The following is a 14,727-nucleotide window of genomic DNA, read 5'->3' on the forward strand; positions in this document are numbered from 1 at the left end:
TTTGGTGTTATGGTGCATTGCATTTGATCTTGGAAGTCAGAAATTCCAAAATGCCCAGAATGTCATCCGGAACATTGGAATTCCTGCTCAGAAACTTGGAGGAACAGTTACCCCTAGCTCGAAATCCAAGATGGCTGCCTCCTGTGCCAACAATGAAAAAGCTGTGCTTTCGATAGTGTTTATTAGCAACTTAGTTTTGATTTGTGTGATTGAATCCTTCACACCAAAAGTATTGAGCAAGTTCTATCTGTTGACATTTTGTTACTGTATGTTTCTTTCCAGGCACAAACTTTCATGTATCTTTAGCACCAGGTATTAGCTAACCTAACAACTCGGAACTGGAATACAGTCAACTCAAATGTGACATAATTCCTAGATCTGACATCCGACTTCCAAGATAAATGGAACACACCATTAACAAATGGACCGCAATGTTAGGAAAAGTTCTTATTATTGGAATAAAGGTTTAAGGGGCAATGGTGGCCTAGCAATCTATGCGCCCCAAGTACAGAGGCTATAGTCCTCATCGCAGAGGTCACTGGTTCGATTCCTGGCTACGGCCATTTAATGCATGTCTTCCCCTAGTCTCAGCTGTCCTATCATAAATGCCCAAAAAAACATAGCTTTATAAAAGAAATACACTGCGTGCACAATTATTAGGCACGTGAGTATTTTTGTGAATATGTTAAAAACTATGTTAACAGTCATTTTCAAATTTGTCAAGAAGTCAGATAGTGAATATATTTCTTCAGCTGTGTGGTTAAGCGTTTGAAGCATCATTTTAACCACACAGTTGAAGAAATATATTCACTATCTTACTTCTTGACAAATTTGAAAACAACTGTTAACATAGTTTTTAACATATTCACAAAAATACTCACGTGCCTAATAATTGTGCACGCAGTGTACAAGGTTAAAGGCAGTGTGTACATATCAACAAACAAGCAACATTTAAACAAATAAGACCAAAAACTGTCTATGAAACAGGTTTTAAACATGTTTATTCCTGCTGTAAAGTTGGGCATTTTAACATGGGACCTAATGTGGATTCCTTGGTTTTTGCAGCAAACCCTCAGTGCACATGAGGTAGTGAATTTTTTCGCATTTCTGCACTGGCTTAGTTTTTCAACCAGGTGGTTGCAGCTTTGTTTAAAACTATACACTGTCCTACTGTGAGTTTTTTTTTATCATATTTATTTTATCTCACCTCAAAAAAAGAACATTTGATTTTAGTTGATTTTGTCACTGCCTTCGGTGCACAGATGTGATAAACAGCCACTGAGGAGGTTTTACAGTAATGTCCTTTCATTGAAGAGAGCTCAGCCAGACAAAACTTATTGCTCTTTCTTTTTTAAACTGAAACAGGAACCACCAACAACACATCTATTGCTCTTTCTGTGCAGTCTTTTCAAGCAACCTGGAGATTTAAGCTATCACTTCAGCTCCTTCCACCTCTTACCTTGCCTCCTCCTTTCTTTCCTCCTGCAGACAGCAACTTCATCCTGGCCAACGCACAGGTGTCGAAGGGCTTTCCAATCGTCTACTGTTCAGATGGCTTCTGTGAGCTCACAGGCTTCTCGCGGGCTGAGGTCATGCAGAAGAGCTGTGCCTGTAAGTTTTTATACGGGCCGGAGACCAGTGAAAGCATCATCCTCAGCATCGATGAGGCTCTGGAGGAGCGAAAAGAGTTCAAGGACGAGATCATGTTCTACAAAAAAACAGGTAAACAATGGAAGTCTGATTTGGTTTGTTCTTGTTTCTGAGTGGTTTGCCCGGTTGTCGCCATCTGTTAATCTCATTTATCATGTCATTTGACTCTCTTTAGTGCTAGTGTCTTCTCACTTAACTGTAAAACATAGACTCTATTCCTTCCTCTACCATTTACCAGTTAAGTTTGGAGCTGAAGCCAGCCATTGGAGAGAACACAGACAGAGCGATTACCATGTTGGATGAGGATATTTCATTAAACTAATGGCAGGTCTCTGTGGCTATTTCTGAGACGGCCACATTTGAATTGGCAGAGATGGACCCATGGATAGATGGATAGTTGGCATATTAATGGATGTATGGACTCTTTTTATTGGCCCATCCTCGTTAAAAGGTGATTAAACAAAGCATTCATTCACAGAGTCACCCTCTTATCATTAAAGGGGGGACGCATTAAACTTTCATAGCTGTCAGATTGTGACTCTTTACCCCTGTCTCCTTCGATTACACACGGCGACATAACTAGCCCTTGGTGCGATATGTTTTCATGTGTGCCTCACTGATTTGCCAGCTGGCCGGTGAACAAAATGGAGTCGAAAAAATAATGAGCACATCCAGGCATCAGTGGACACATGCTTGCTGTGATGTGGGATTGGGGCCATGTGCTGTTGCATGGTTAGTGCAGAGTTTTCTGTACACTTGGGCTTCATGTTCTTGTTGTGTCTTGCAGTAGTTACAGTTGTGTCTGACTCCAGACTTTTTTTCAAATTAAGCCTGGCTACAGTATGGTTCAGAGCTAGATGCTCCTGCAGCCGACCTGAAACACATACAGAGTTTCTTTCTTGACTTTTTCACCGTACTATTTAGGATTTTGGACCAATTTTAAGAATGAAAAGTGACTCTTTTTAACAATTGAAAATCCATGAAAACTGGAAATCTTCCGTATGATCATGAGACTCAGTGGCAAGTTCATATTTAGAATTGATTTATTTACTTAACTTATAATACTATCATTCTTTATTACATAACAAGTGCTTATTTATCACAACATGACCTGATTATTGCATTTTGTTCTTTTAATGTTCACATGGTCAAAATGACAATAAGTTATCATTGAATCCTTGAGTGGATCAAGAATACTGTATTCCCTAGAGTAAAGTATCCCTCATTCACTTCAGCAAAGTGTGAATTTGATTATCCTTAAACTCCCAGGGAAAGATTATTTATCAATCAGAGAAGCATCATTTCAGTTTCAGATGCAGTTTAGTTCATGATAACCATAAAAATGTGTTGATACAAAACTTTTTTCATTGTAATTTTTCATCATTCACCTGCTTTATCTTCATAAAACCCATTTATCCTGTTGCTATTTTCTATTGATGTAGCAAGTTAACTAAAGAAGCCCATTTTGATCCTACAAATCCTTATTTCTGAATCAGTATTGATCCTATGACTCATTATCCTAAGAAAGAATTCTGGTCCTCGGAATCATTTTTGATCCCATGAATTATTATTGATCCTACAAATGAAGCTCTCATTGTTTGTCTTTGGTTTTCCGTCATTGTAGGCAACAGCGGTCTATAAGATTAGATAAAGGACATGACAGCTCCACAGAAGTGAAGCCAGTGTAGGTCATAAAGCCTGTCTCCTCCATTTGAATAGATGGGATATGGGCCAACCTTTAAAACCAAATCCCACCTCACACAAATTTTTCCGAATCATGGTTTCTGCCATTATATGAAGTTCTTATAATGTTTATTTATGACAACTTCTCTGGAACATTTAGTTTTAATTAGTCATTTGATGCTATAAAAAGGAGTATTATGTCATGCATGACAGATCTATCGACAAATGTGTCACTGTGTGCATCAGATTAGCATGGTAGAAGAAGAACTGACATTAACACAGGAGTGTTTGCTCCAAATTTACCCAAGAAGATCGTACAATATAGCCTTTATTTGTAATGGATCGTTGCCATTTCATTGTCAGCTTAAGATATGTCACTAGCTCCACCAGCTGATCCCTACTGTGCAGACTCAAAATTACCAGCACAAGATATGGGTACCTGTTGTAGAAGTATCTTGACTATATTTGGTGTAATGTTTTCCATCTCTGTATACAGTCAGCCTGTTCAAATATAACATAAACAAATGGAAGGTGCCTGCAAGTATTTTGATATTTGAAATGAAACTTGCAGACAGAGGTCGAGTGTGCAATGTATCAGAAGCTCATAAAATGTTCTTTAATGGACCCTTTGGTGTCTGCATTTTTAGTTCAGAATACTGGAGGCTCATCTAAAGATGGATCTAGCAGACGTCGTGGCAGGTGCATGTGTCAGAAGTTGTGCCACTTTCCTCTGATTTTTCTATGATGTATGATTCCAAATTTAGTAGATGACTCAGAGCAGTTTGCATTGACTCAGCTTTGTTAATACCATCACAGATGTTACTGTCTACACCACTGTGGCACTTGCTTTGTTGTCGTTCATGTCCCACCCCTCACTTTCCCTTTCCCTTCTGTTTCCTTTCACTGTCCTTTTGTTACATTTCCTTTCTGTCTGCCTCTTTTATTAAGTGCCATTTTTCTTTTTTGCAAACTCTGTTACCATTTCTACACAGGACTGTTTGTGCCAATTTGTCTGCCATGCTTATCTCTCTCTTTTTCCCTCCCTGCTTCAGTCTTTTCATGTCGTCTGATCCCTCTCTTTACGTCTGTCACAGCAGCGTTCTGAAAGTAAACGTCCCTGATTGACTTGGTTTGTCCTCCCGTCTGTCAGCCTGACAAAAAAAGAAAACTGGGTGTTCGCAATCAGGAACGCTCTTTCTCTCACTGTGCGCTTGATAATGCTGCTGCGTCTCATGGGCATGCAGATATTCACACACACACACACACACACACACACACACACACACACACACACACACACACACACACACACACACACACACACACACACACACACACACACACACACACACACACACACACACTCTCTCTCACACACACACACACACATAAACACACACAAATAAGAAAAATGTTATTGAGTCATCACACGAAAAGGGGGATTTTATGTGTGTGATAAAGGGAGGGAACTCTGTGGGAAACCCCTCATAATCGGATTATCCCGACTGTTCAGTGAAAGGAGAAGACTGAATGTAGCTCATGACCTCAGCTTTTGAGGTGCCGGACAAAATCTTTGTGTGACAGAACAAGAATATGCAGATCAAGACAAACAAATATAAAAATGTCAGTTGCACTTTACTTGAAAAGGTCATGAAATAATTAAATGACTGCGAAGGTAAAAAAAAGGAAAAAGTAATTGGCCACAGCATGATGTGGATTACTGTCAATTGATGTGATTAATTAATTAACATCAACAAGTCTAAACTCCTGAGATGTCCACAGCCTTATTTTTCTTTTGCATGAATTTGCTTTAAGAAATTTATGTCAGAAGAAAGGCAATGTTGTTACACAAACTAAAAACTATTATCTTATTCATAGGGGCCTCTTTAACTTGTCGTTTTCAGCCCTATGTTGTCAGACGTGGTTCATTTACATTGTCAAATTCATGGTGCTCTTATACCATGGCTAAAATGATAGGATATGGCTTATAGGTGAGCAAGTGTTGGCAAGTTAATATTAATTTTAATATTATATGACAGTTACAGCTCGGGTCAGTTGGAAGCAAAAATGTGTTTTTCTTGTGTTCTGTTAACTCATTAACAAAACCCTTACAGCAGTTTACTTTGAGCCACTTTTGAGTTAAATCCTAAACATAAACGTGCAATAATGTATTGTCCCTCTAAAAACACCATGATGAGCTGTAAGCAAACTTCTTAAAGGACATAATTAATTCCTATCACAACTTAGTAACATAAGCTCATAAGTTAGCAATTCACAAAAATAACCCACCATTGTTCCATGTGATGAGCGTGTGATCTCATGTGGACATTTCATTGCTGTTTTTAAAAGTTAAAAAAGTGGATTTTGCACAGGATTCACAATAACATTTTCCAAAATCATGTGTTGCAAACATGTCCAGTTTGCAAAGTACAACTCTGGAACGAAACAACCATTCATACTTTATTTATACGGTGCCACTTTATTACAAATGTTATTTGTAATAGATAGGTAAGATTCTATCTTAGCTTATCTCAATCCTGCGCAGCACTTCACTAGTTGCTGTAGGAAGGCAAAACTTCCTTTTAACAGGCAGAAACCTTGAGTAGACCCAAACTCATGTTTAACAGCCATCTGCTGAGACTGTTAGGCTTGGAAAGTGAAAGGAAGAGATAAGCAGAAACTGACAAAGACAACTACAATAGTTCATGCAGACTTATGGTGCCAATAAAAACGGTAAAGTATACAGACATAGTATTGATGAAAGACTGATCTTTATATGAATGACAGTTAAAGTCAACAGGAATAACATTAGCATATACAGTTATGATGGTGGTAATAAAGAGGTATTTATGATAATATCCGCGCTGGCAGTTGGGGTCAAACAGGTTTAAGAATAAAATTAGCATTATAACAGTGATGATGAATTACTGATATTATTACCTGTAGCAGTTTGAGTCGGTCAGGTTCTTGGCAGCAGGCTGTCTACAGCAATGGTCTAGAGAGGAACCCAAGAGACAAGGGAGCTCAAGAACTTCAAGAAAGATCTGCAGTTAGGGACTTTATTGGGAGATGAAGATTTAAAGTTAGAGACCTGTAAAGAGAGAGAGCTCAGTGTGACAGTTCCCCAACAGTCTGAGCCTAGAACAAGCCCGAACTATAGGCTTTATCAAAAAGAAAGGTCTTAAGCCTACTTTAAAAAGTAAAAAGGGTGTCTTCCTATCGGACCCTGACTGGTTAGATGTTCCCAAAGGGGGGTCCTAAAAGGGCCTGTTTTTGCTGATTCTAATATTTATAGGTTTATATTTAAAAGAAACTTAAATTTGTATTGTATTGTTCACAACATTTCTCTCAGCTTCCTAACTTTTTGATACAATATTCTCATTTCTTCTTGGGTGTTTCTGAACCAAATAATGTCCTGTGTAATAATGTTTCTGAAGTTTCCTCAAGCTTTTAAAAGTGTTATAGTTATCAGCACAAGCACACTTACACTGGTTCAGAAACACACATACTGACCTGCAGCTCCTCTGAAAAGCAATCTATTTAACAGGAGACAGGACCTGAGAGATCGGTTCATCTCTTACAGAGCCTGGGGAAAAGGGACTTGGTCTATTTAAAGGCTTGTGTCCCCTGAGGAACTTCCCACTGTAGATAGGCTTTCTACGAAGTCTGAGAGTCTGAGAAACTGTTGCTCCTTACATGCCCACACTGGTTCTACACTCACACTGTAAATCCATTGTGAATACAATCAGCAATGGTGTGTAAAAGTGTTAATCAGAGTGTTTTTCCTTCTCAGCCGTGCTGTTCTGGTGCCTGCTGGACATCGTGCCAATTAAGAACGAGAAGGGGGACGTGGTGCTCTTTCTGGCCTCATTTAAGGACATCACTGACACTAAAGCCAAAGCCATCCAAGAAGACAAGAAGGAAGGTCAGTGTGCGATTGTGTGTGAGTTTTTTTTCTGTTGAACTAATATCATCAGGCTCCACAGTAGTACAGGGTCTGTGATCTTCTTGTATTAAGTGGTTTTTTTTCAATGTGATTCCAAACACTTGGACACCAATTTTATACCGATGCTGAGTTCAATGTGTAAGCACTGAAGCGTATTGATGATTTATACAGATGCACCATTGTGATTAGTTGTCCTTTGTATGTTTTGTTGTATATTTAGTTATGTCCTGAGGAAATGTCATGTTTATTCACTGACTTTCATAGACTTAGATAGAAGAGGTAAAACTTTTCTAAAGAAGCTTAGGAGTCAGGTGTTGACAGGTGTTGACAGGTGTCAACAAAGAGAAACTAAAAGCAACAAAGTTGCATATTGTCTCATCCAAATCAATTTTTCTTATTGTGAATTACTATAGTTTAGGTAAAACCTAACCTTAGTCAAAGACAGTGTATCCTCCAGAGCAAGAGATAAGGTAAAATGTGTGTGCTTGTTTATGTGCATGTCTGTAAAGTCAGCAAACTGACTTTTCTCATCTCAGGCCAGCGTCCTCTGGATTTGCTTAATAACTCTCATTACTGTAAAAAAGCAAGAACAGGAGCCGAAAGCAGAGTTATTTTTACCAACATAATGAAATGTTTTCATAGAAAAGAGGCTGATGCAGCATCACAAAGAAACATGCCTCACTTTAATAGTTTTCTTGGTCAGACAATTTTTTCTCTCACATAAAATGCAGCTTGGTACCACGTTAGATGGGGATGTTTTTTTATTTTTATGTCAAAACAACTGCAGAAGACTGAGTTTGAATGTAGAACAACAATTGAACAAGATGGCTTAAAAAAGACAGTCTGTGGACAAAAAAGTGATCAACTAGGGTGCATTAAGGAGACAACCTGGAGACTTGCTCTCTATGACATCAGCGGGGTATTTCCATCTACACTGGGGAAGCCTTCAAGGACACACAACCGCTTTGAATGTGTCCCAGTTAGCTGTCTGTCTGGACAATTTGCACACAGAGTGCATAACACAAGAAACCCACTATTTATCATCAACTGCGTCCTCTCTTTTCAAACTAAATCATTTCAGTGAAGTTTGTCAAAGCTTGATATAATCAGTGCTAATCAGTCACAAAGTATGAGCAACAACTGCAAAAGTATAATGTTAAAAATATACTACACAAGTGTTTATCCATTTCCTCACTGAGTATGCTCTTCCCATCTTGATGGTTTTTTTTGTCATTGATAAAGTCCCACACCAGGCTTTGTTCCACCTCTTTCTATTTCTCTTTTCATTCCAGCTGTTTTTACTGTACCTATGTTTCCCACCCAGCCAATATGCACAGCACCCAACCCATCTACTCCAACCCCCCTCTTTTAGAAGAATGGCTATAAAAGCAGGGGGAAATTCATTAGGCCTAGATCTAAAAATACGCATGTCTTCTTCCCTGTGCTCCTGCCGTGTCATGTCCCCCAAGGCTGCACGGGGTTATGGATGGCCCTGTCTGTTCGCCTCGTCTGGGATCCATGCACACACTCACGACACACCACGGAGCGCACACACTTTCTAAAGGACACTCAAAAGCAGTTATCGCCTCTATTCTTCTGCTTTGTTATTGCTGTTATCCCCCCCTCCAGCCAATCTGGCCTTGGTCCTTTCCTTTGGGTGCACTGCAGTTAGAATAGGGTCCAGAGCCCTGCAGCGATAAAGTGTTGCCTCCTATTACCCAACTCCTTGCTCTCAACTTATCACTCCTTCACTATCTACTTTATCTGCAATTACACTACACAAAGAAAAGAAACACACACAGCCATAGCGCACATAATACCCACTCCAATAGCCAAAAACCATAGAAAATCCAAACAATACTGCGCTCATCATACCTGAAAATTGCATGGTTTTGCCAGAGATGGTGTTTACATAATAGGACATTAACAACCAGTATTTGTGGCTGAATAATGTGAATAAAAACAGGTACCTAACACAGTCTTACAAAAGCAAAATAACAGTAAATAACTTTTTCTTTGCTTTTCTCAGAACTTGTACAATATACTCAAAATTGACACATTCTCCCTATTGCATATTCATGTTTTTCTATTCAGGGCGGATTATTATGTGTTTCATCAGGCATAATGACAGATCCAGTCATCAGCAGTTAGCCTCAGGGGGTAAACTATTGTATGCAGGATGTGTACTAACTTTTGTGTGTGAACGTGTGTGTTTACAGAGCGACGGCGCGGCAGGGTGAAAACAGGCCCTCCATTCAGCTCGGCTCGAATGAGGAGCAGCACTGTGCTCTACCACATCTCCGGTCACCTCCACAGCAGAGAGAAGAGCAAGATTAAGCTCAACAAGGTACCAGCAGACACTCAAAACAACAGAGCTGGATGTGTTTTGTGATGGGGGATCACACTAAAGTGGGCAAAGGGTGGACTATAGTATGAGAAGATTGCTGCTGTTATTAAAGTATGGTGGGTAAAATAAAAGTGCAGGTAGCTGAGGAGAAATAATGAGTCTAGATGGAGAGGGACTTTCCAGTAAACAAAACTCTTCTGTTAATATTGTGTTACATTGACGGTCACCCTTTGTCCCAGATTTTAATATAGAAATGCTTTACCAAGACATGCATTAGGCTATTTGTAGCATAGCTCAAGCTCTTTGTAACTAGAGAGAAAGAAATGACACATTTGGAGCATGGAATTATAAATCAAAGACATAGCAATCACTGTTACTGTGATGTTGCTAGCTCATATCACTCTTGAAAAGCTTACTTAGTGTTATGCAACCGCTCTTATGTGTTATATAGGCATTGTCTGCCATCATCTTTGAAGTTGCTAACTAATAAGCCAAGAGTTGCCTCTTACATTTCCAGCAGTCACCGACCAACATTTGACATTTGAGTTGTTTTTCATGTCCAACCTTACACATGTGAAAAGTCACATTTTCACCCTCCATTTTACTCAGTTTTGTTTTTTTTGTATTTATCCTACATTCTCCAAGGGATGGTAGCTGCTAAATGGTAACTAAATTCTATTTTTATCCATTGTTTTATGCTAGGTGGCACAGAGAGCTCTTTGACTAAAAGCAAATATGTAATGCAGAATCAGGATTGATCAATGAGCCCTAAGCAATAAGAGTGTATTTAAGAGTGTAAATTTAAGTTGCTGGTTTTAAAATATTATATTTTTACTTGACCCTGACAAAAGTTGAATTAGCTTAAACTACTTGGAGCTAGCATGCCATTTTAGTTGAAACAGTAAGCCATTGAATTGCTGGGGTTGAGATGCTTCATTAATGAGCCTTTGTTGGTGGTAGCCATAATATTTTAAGATATTATTGCAGACACTAGTTTTAGCAGAATATCAAAGCCTCTGGGAACGTGACTTAAATATTAAAAAAATCATATAGAATATCAAAATTCAATGTGTCATTAAGTATCGACAAATATCTGAGTGGAGACAAAAGGCGTGGCAGCTGACGGCTATCTAGAGTTGCAAAGGAGTTGGAAATTTTCAGAAAATTTTCAGTAAATTTCCATGGCAAATTAAGCTGGGGAATTTTGGAAATATTCCAAATTGGAAACTTTCCATGGGTATTAATGGGAATTAACTTGGAATTGAAATTAATTTAACTGAAAGGTATCATATCCAAGCATAATTGTTTGTTTTGTTATAAGCAGACATCCATCCAAAATAATACAATTAAAACAGATTTATATGTAAGTAAAACTTTATCAAGTGTTAAATATTTTTCATCCCCCCCACCCAACCCATTTAAAATGAACAAAAATGCAATCCCAATAAAGTCCCATTCAAAATGTTCAATGAAGAAGGATCTTCCCTCAAGCTTCTCAAGCCTAGCCTCTGCAGGATTCCAGAAATCATCTGTGCATGTGATGGAGGAATGCTCAGTGCATGTAGAGCCAACCTTCAATTTAGTAAATTCCTGGTTTATTCCTGTTTATTCCAATGGAAAGTTTCCAACTTTGAAAATTCCCAAGGAGTTTATACAGCTATACAGACAACCATTTTACAGACAGTATTTAATTAGCCAGCAAGCTAATGGCAAGGGAGGTATTTTTTATGATTGGTTAGATATTTATTTCGTAATAAAAACCAGAATATAACCTGTCCATTTAACGCCAAGTATCACAACGTTTTCTGAAACTTGAATGATAATATTTCAAACATGTATTTATAAGTTCAGCTCTAATATTTTTAGATATATAACAGTATTTACATATGGCCATTAATAACATAGTTACCAGAGGCTTTGAAAATGAATGTAATCATCATTTTGTATCAGGTTCCCCGAGCCAAAACAATGTTTCAAGAAATGGGCTTTAAAATCATCATAATATTATGATAGTTTGGAGTGTATTTCACATGCGTTTTTCAGCTAATGTCTGTTGTTCATGTGTTTTAATTCAAATTTTTGTGTAATGGTATCAGTTTGGGTTAGCCTTGCTGTATCATTTTCATCACTATGCACACTGGGTCTTGGACGGGATGGAGCGACAACACAAAGCAGACTGACGTCCATTGCCATTGCTGCTGTATCACTTCTGTTTTCTTATCCTCTCCAGAATGTGTTTGGAGATCTACCTGCTCTGCCAGAGTACAAAGTGGCAGATGCCAAGAAGTCCAAATTCATCTTACTTCACTACAGCACGTTCAAAGCTGGCTGGGATCTTCTTATTTTACTCGCTACTTTCTACGTTGCTGTAACAGTGCCATACAATGTGTGCTTTATTGGAGATGATGATGACTTGACCCGCAGCACAACTGTCAGTGACATTGCAGTAGAGATACTCTTTATTATAGGTCAGTGACATGTTTTCAGAGCTTACTGCTGCATTTAAAGCCTGAGCTGAACTGATTTACTCATGAATACAACAATCTAACGTTGAACTGTTTGTTTTCTGTTTTCCTTTCAGACATTGTTTTTAATTTTCGCACAACTTATGTCAGCAAGTCAGGCCAGGTGATCTTTGATGCTCGGCAGATCTGCATCCATTACCTGACCACATGGTTCATCATTGACCTGGTGGCTGCACTGCCCTTTGACCTGCTCTATGCCTTTAAAGTCAGCGTGGTGAGTAGCTATTGGCTCTTAACCCCAGGGGTTAATACGGACCACGAAGCATGAACTGCTGCACATTCACATTATAAATTGGTCCTATTTGTTCATCACTGCTATTGACTTCCAAAATCTGTGATTTCAGAATCAGAATCAGAAATTATTTATCTATCCTGGGGAGGGAAATTTGGTCATTACAGAGCTCTTATAAACAGTATGTAAGAAAGTCAAAACATTAATAGAAGAAGGGATAAAATAATAAATAAATGTGAATAAAATAAAATTAATGTAAGATAAAATAAAATAGAATAAAATGAAATAATAATAAAGTATATACAGATGCGCAGAATAGTTAGAAATTATCTTTGTACAAAAGTGCTGGGAATGAAGGTGATCTATCCATGGATGTTAAAGTGGCAGGGATATTACACAGTGTATTGTACGGTTATGCACAGAGTATAGGTTAGTGCACAGAGTATAGGTTAGTGCATAGAGTATAGGTTATAGGTATTGATCCAATAAAAAAATGTGATCACAAAAAATATTAAAATATTTCTAGAGAAAAAAACTTGTAAGAATCAGATAAATAGGGAAACATTGCTTTAAGCTAGTAGAACATGACCCTAGTAGAACATGACCCTCAGTGCTAAAGAATCTCATGATTGATGTATTTCCTCATGGCAGAGTCCTTAAACCTGTCAACACATTGCTATATTGTGAATTACATCACCCCTGCTGTGCTTGACATTTCACAAGGATAGATTGTATGTGAGTGTTTCCAGCACTGCTCCAGCGCCTCTTTGATTCTGCGTATTGATTCCTCATACTGTACAAGCCCTGAGAAAACAATCAGACCTGTATCATTAAAACCCTCCTCTGTTCTGCTTGAGTCAAAACCATGGCCCCCATAAGAATTGTTGAACAGAGGAAGAAACAGATATGTGAAGCAATTACGTAGACTTTTTCTTGGCTTGTCCCTGGCTGAATGATATCACACAATGAAAGCACTACACTAAAGGGAGGATTTGATTGGTTTCTTATGGATGGTTTTTTTTTTCAGCCTCTAAAATAGAGGAAGAAATGCTTTGACTGTGCTTCATGCTGCCTCTCACTCTCACTCGACCACTGTAACAAGAGTCGAAGTGATGAGTACTGTGCTGTAAGAGTACAAGGGTTTACAACACACAGGAGGTATATGTCCTTAAAGTATCCTTATAGAGAAAGAACAACAGGAAAACAAAACTTGTCTCTTTTGAACTAGGCTGAGAATGATTACAGAGAGTAGACCAGTAAAAGAGGAATGACTGTTGAAGAGAAAGCAACTGAGACAAAGAAAAGCACAACAATTTTGAGAAAAAGCAGGAGTGGCCTGAAAGCAAGGATACCGTGGTGAATGTTTTGGCACAGTGACAGGTGAAGGTGCCAGTTTGGTACAAGGCTCTATTAATGGAAATACCAAGCGCTCCCTGTAGCTTAGAGATTGGGCGTAAGGCTGCTGAGCCATAACTTTCGCCACCGCTGCTGCTGCTGTGGAGAGCATGAATGGCCGGTAATTGTCAAGCGTCCTGTGCAATGTCCTCTCTTAGGACCCAGCATTCAGACCGATACTCCCTCTGCGGACAGAAGCCATCTTTCACCAAAATGAGCCAAGCAGTGTCCCTCCCTGGTGTTCTTCTCTCGTTTGTACTTGTCGAATAATTTCAATATAATTTCAACATTGCTGCTTTTTTTTTTTTTTCATTTTGTCCACTTTCAACAGGATTTTCATCTTCCTTTCTTTTCTTTTTTTCTTTTTTTCCTTAACTGAAGTTCTGTTTTTTTTTCTTTTTATGTTTACAATATATATTTAAGTGATTAGATTTCAGAAGTTCTGTAAAGATGCTAAGGTCATGTATATCAGGAGAGGTATCACAATGAGTTCAAAACTTTGATTTCACAAGTGCATAAAAAGGATGAGAAATGTGCATAGTCTTTGGCGATTCAAAAGGTGTAGTGGCACTGAGAGCAGGATGTAGTACTAAAAAATGGATTGGAGGTGGCTCGGGTGGAGGAGGGTCGCGACATCCACACTAAAATGATAGTTAACAGTAGATGAGGGGAGAATAGATTTAAAGTTTGACAGCAGAAAGGATTGGCTTGATGGAGGTCATGGCAAAAATCTGCTTGATTTAATTCTTAAAGATGTAAACACCCATGATCAGCTAAATGGAGAGAAAGCTATGAATGAATCATGACATCATAACCTAATAAAAGTATTTTTGCTGAAAGATACTTAATTTCAGGACCAAAATTATGGAAAAACTCAAAAAAGACTGTTATTAGTCATTCTTTTCATTATGTATATGAATGTATAATTTTTTTTCCACTGTCAAACCTG

The 14,727-nt window shown here is 38.4% G+C and overlaps 1 protein-coding gene across 1 annotated transcript in view; it reads left to right on the forward strand.

The window, feature by feature from the left end:
- Nucleotides 1-14,727, forward strand: part of kcnh8 (potassium voltage-gated channel, subfamily H (eag-related), member 8) — a 101,836-nt gene that overhangs the window by 52,046 nt on the left and 35,063 nt on the right. The window contains exons 4-8 of the mRNA XM_034705588.1: nt 1,489-1,722; nt 7,127-7,258; nt 9,499-9,626; nt 11,857-12,094; nt 12,208-12,365. Coding sequence (XP_034561479.1) covers nt 1,489-1,722; nt 7,127-7,258; nt 9,499-9,626; nt 11,857-12,094; nt 12,208-12,365 — 890 coding nt within the window. The remainder of the gene's footprint in view (nt 1-1,488; nt 1,723-7,126; nt 7,259-9,498; nt 9,627-11,856; nt 12,095-12,207; nt 12,366-14,727) is intronic.

This window comes from Notolabrus celidotus, chromosome 16 (genome assembly GCF_009762535.1).
Source record: "Notolabrus celidotus isolate fNotCel1 chromosome 16, fNotCel1.pri, whole genome shotgun sequence".
Taxonomy (NCBI): Eukaryota; Metazoa; Chordata; class Actinopteri; order Labriformes; family Labridae; genus Notolabrus; species Notolabrus celidotus.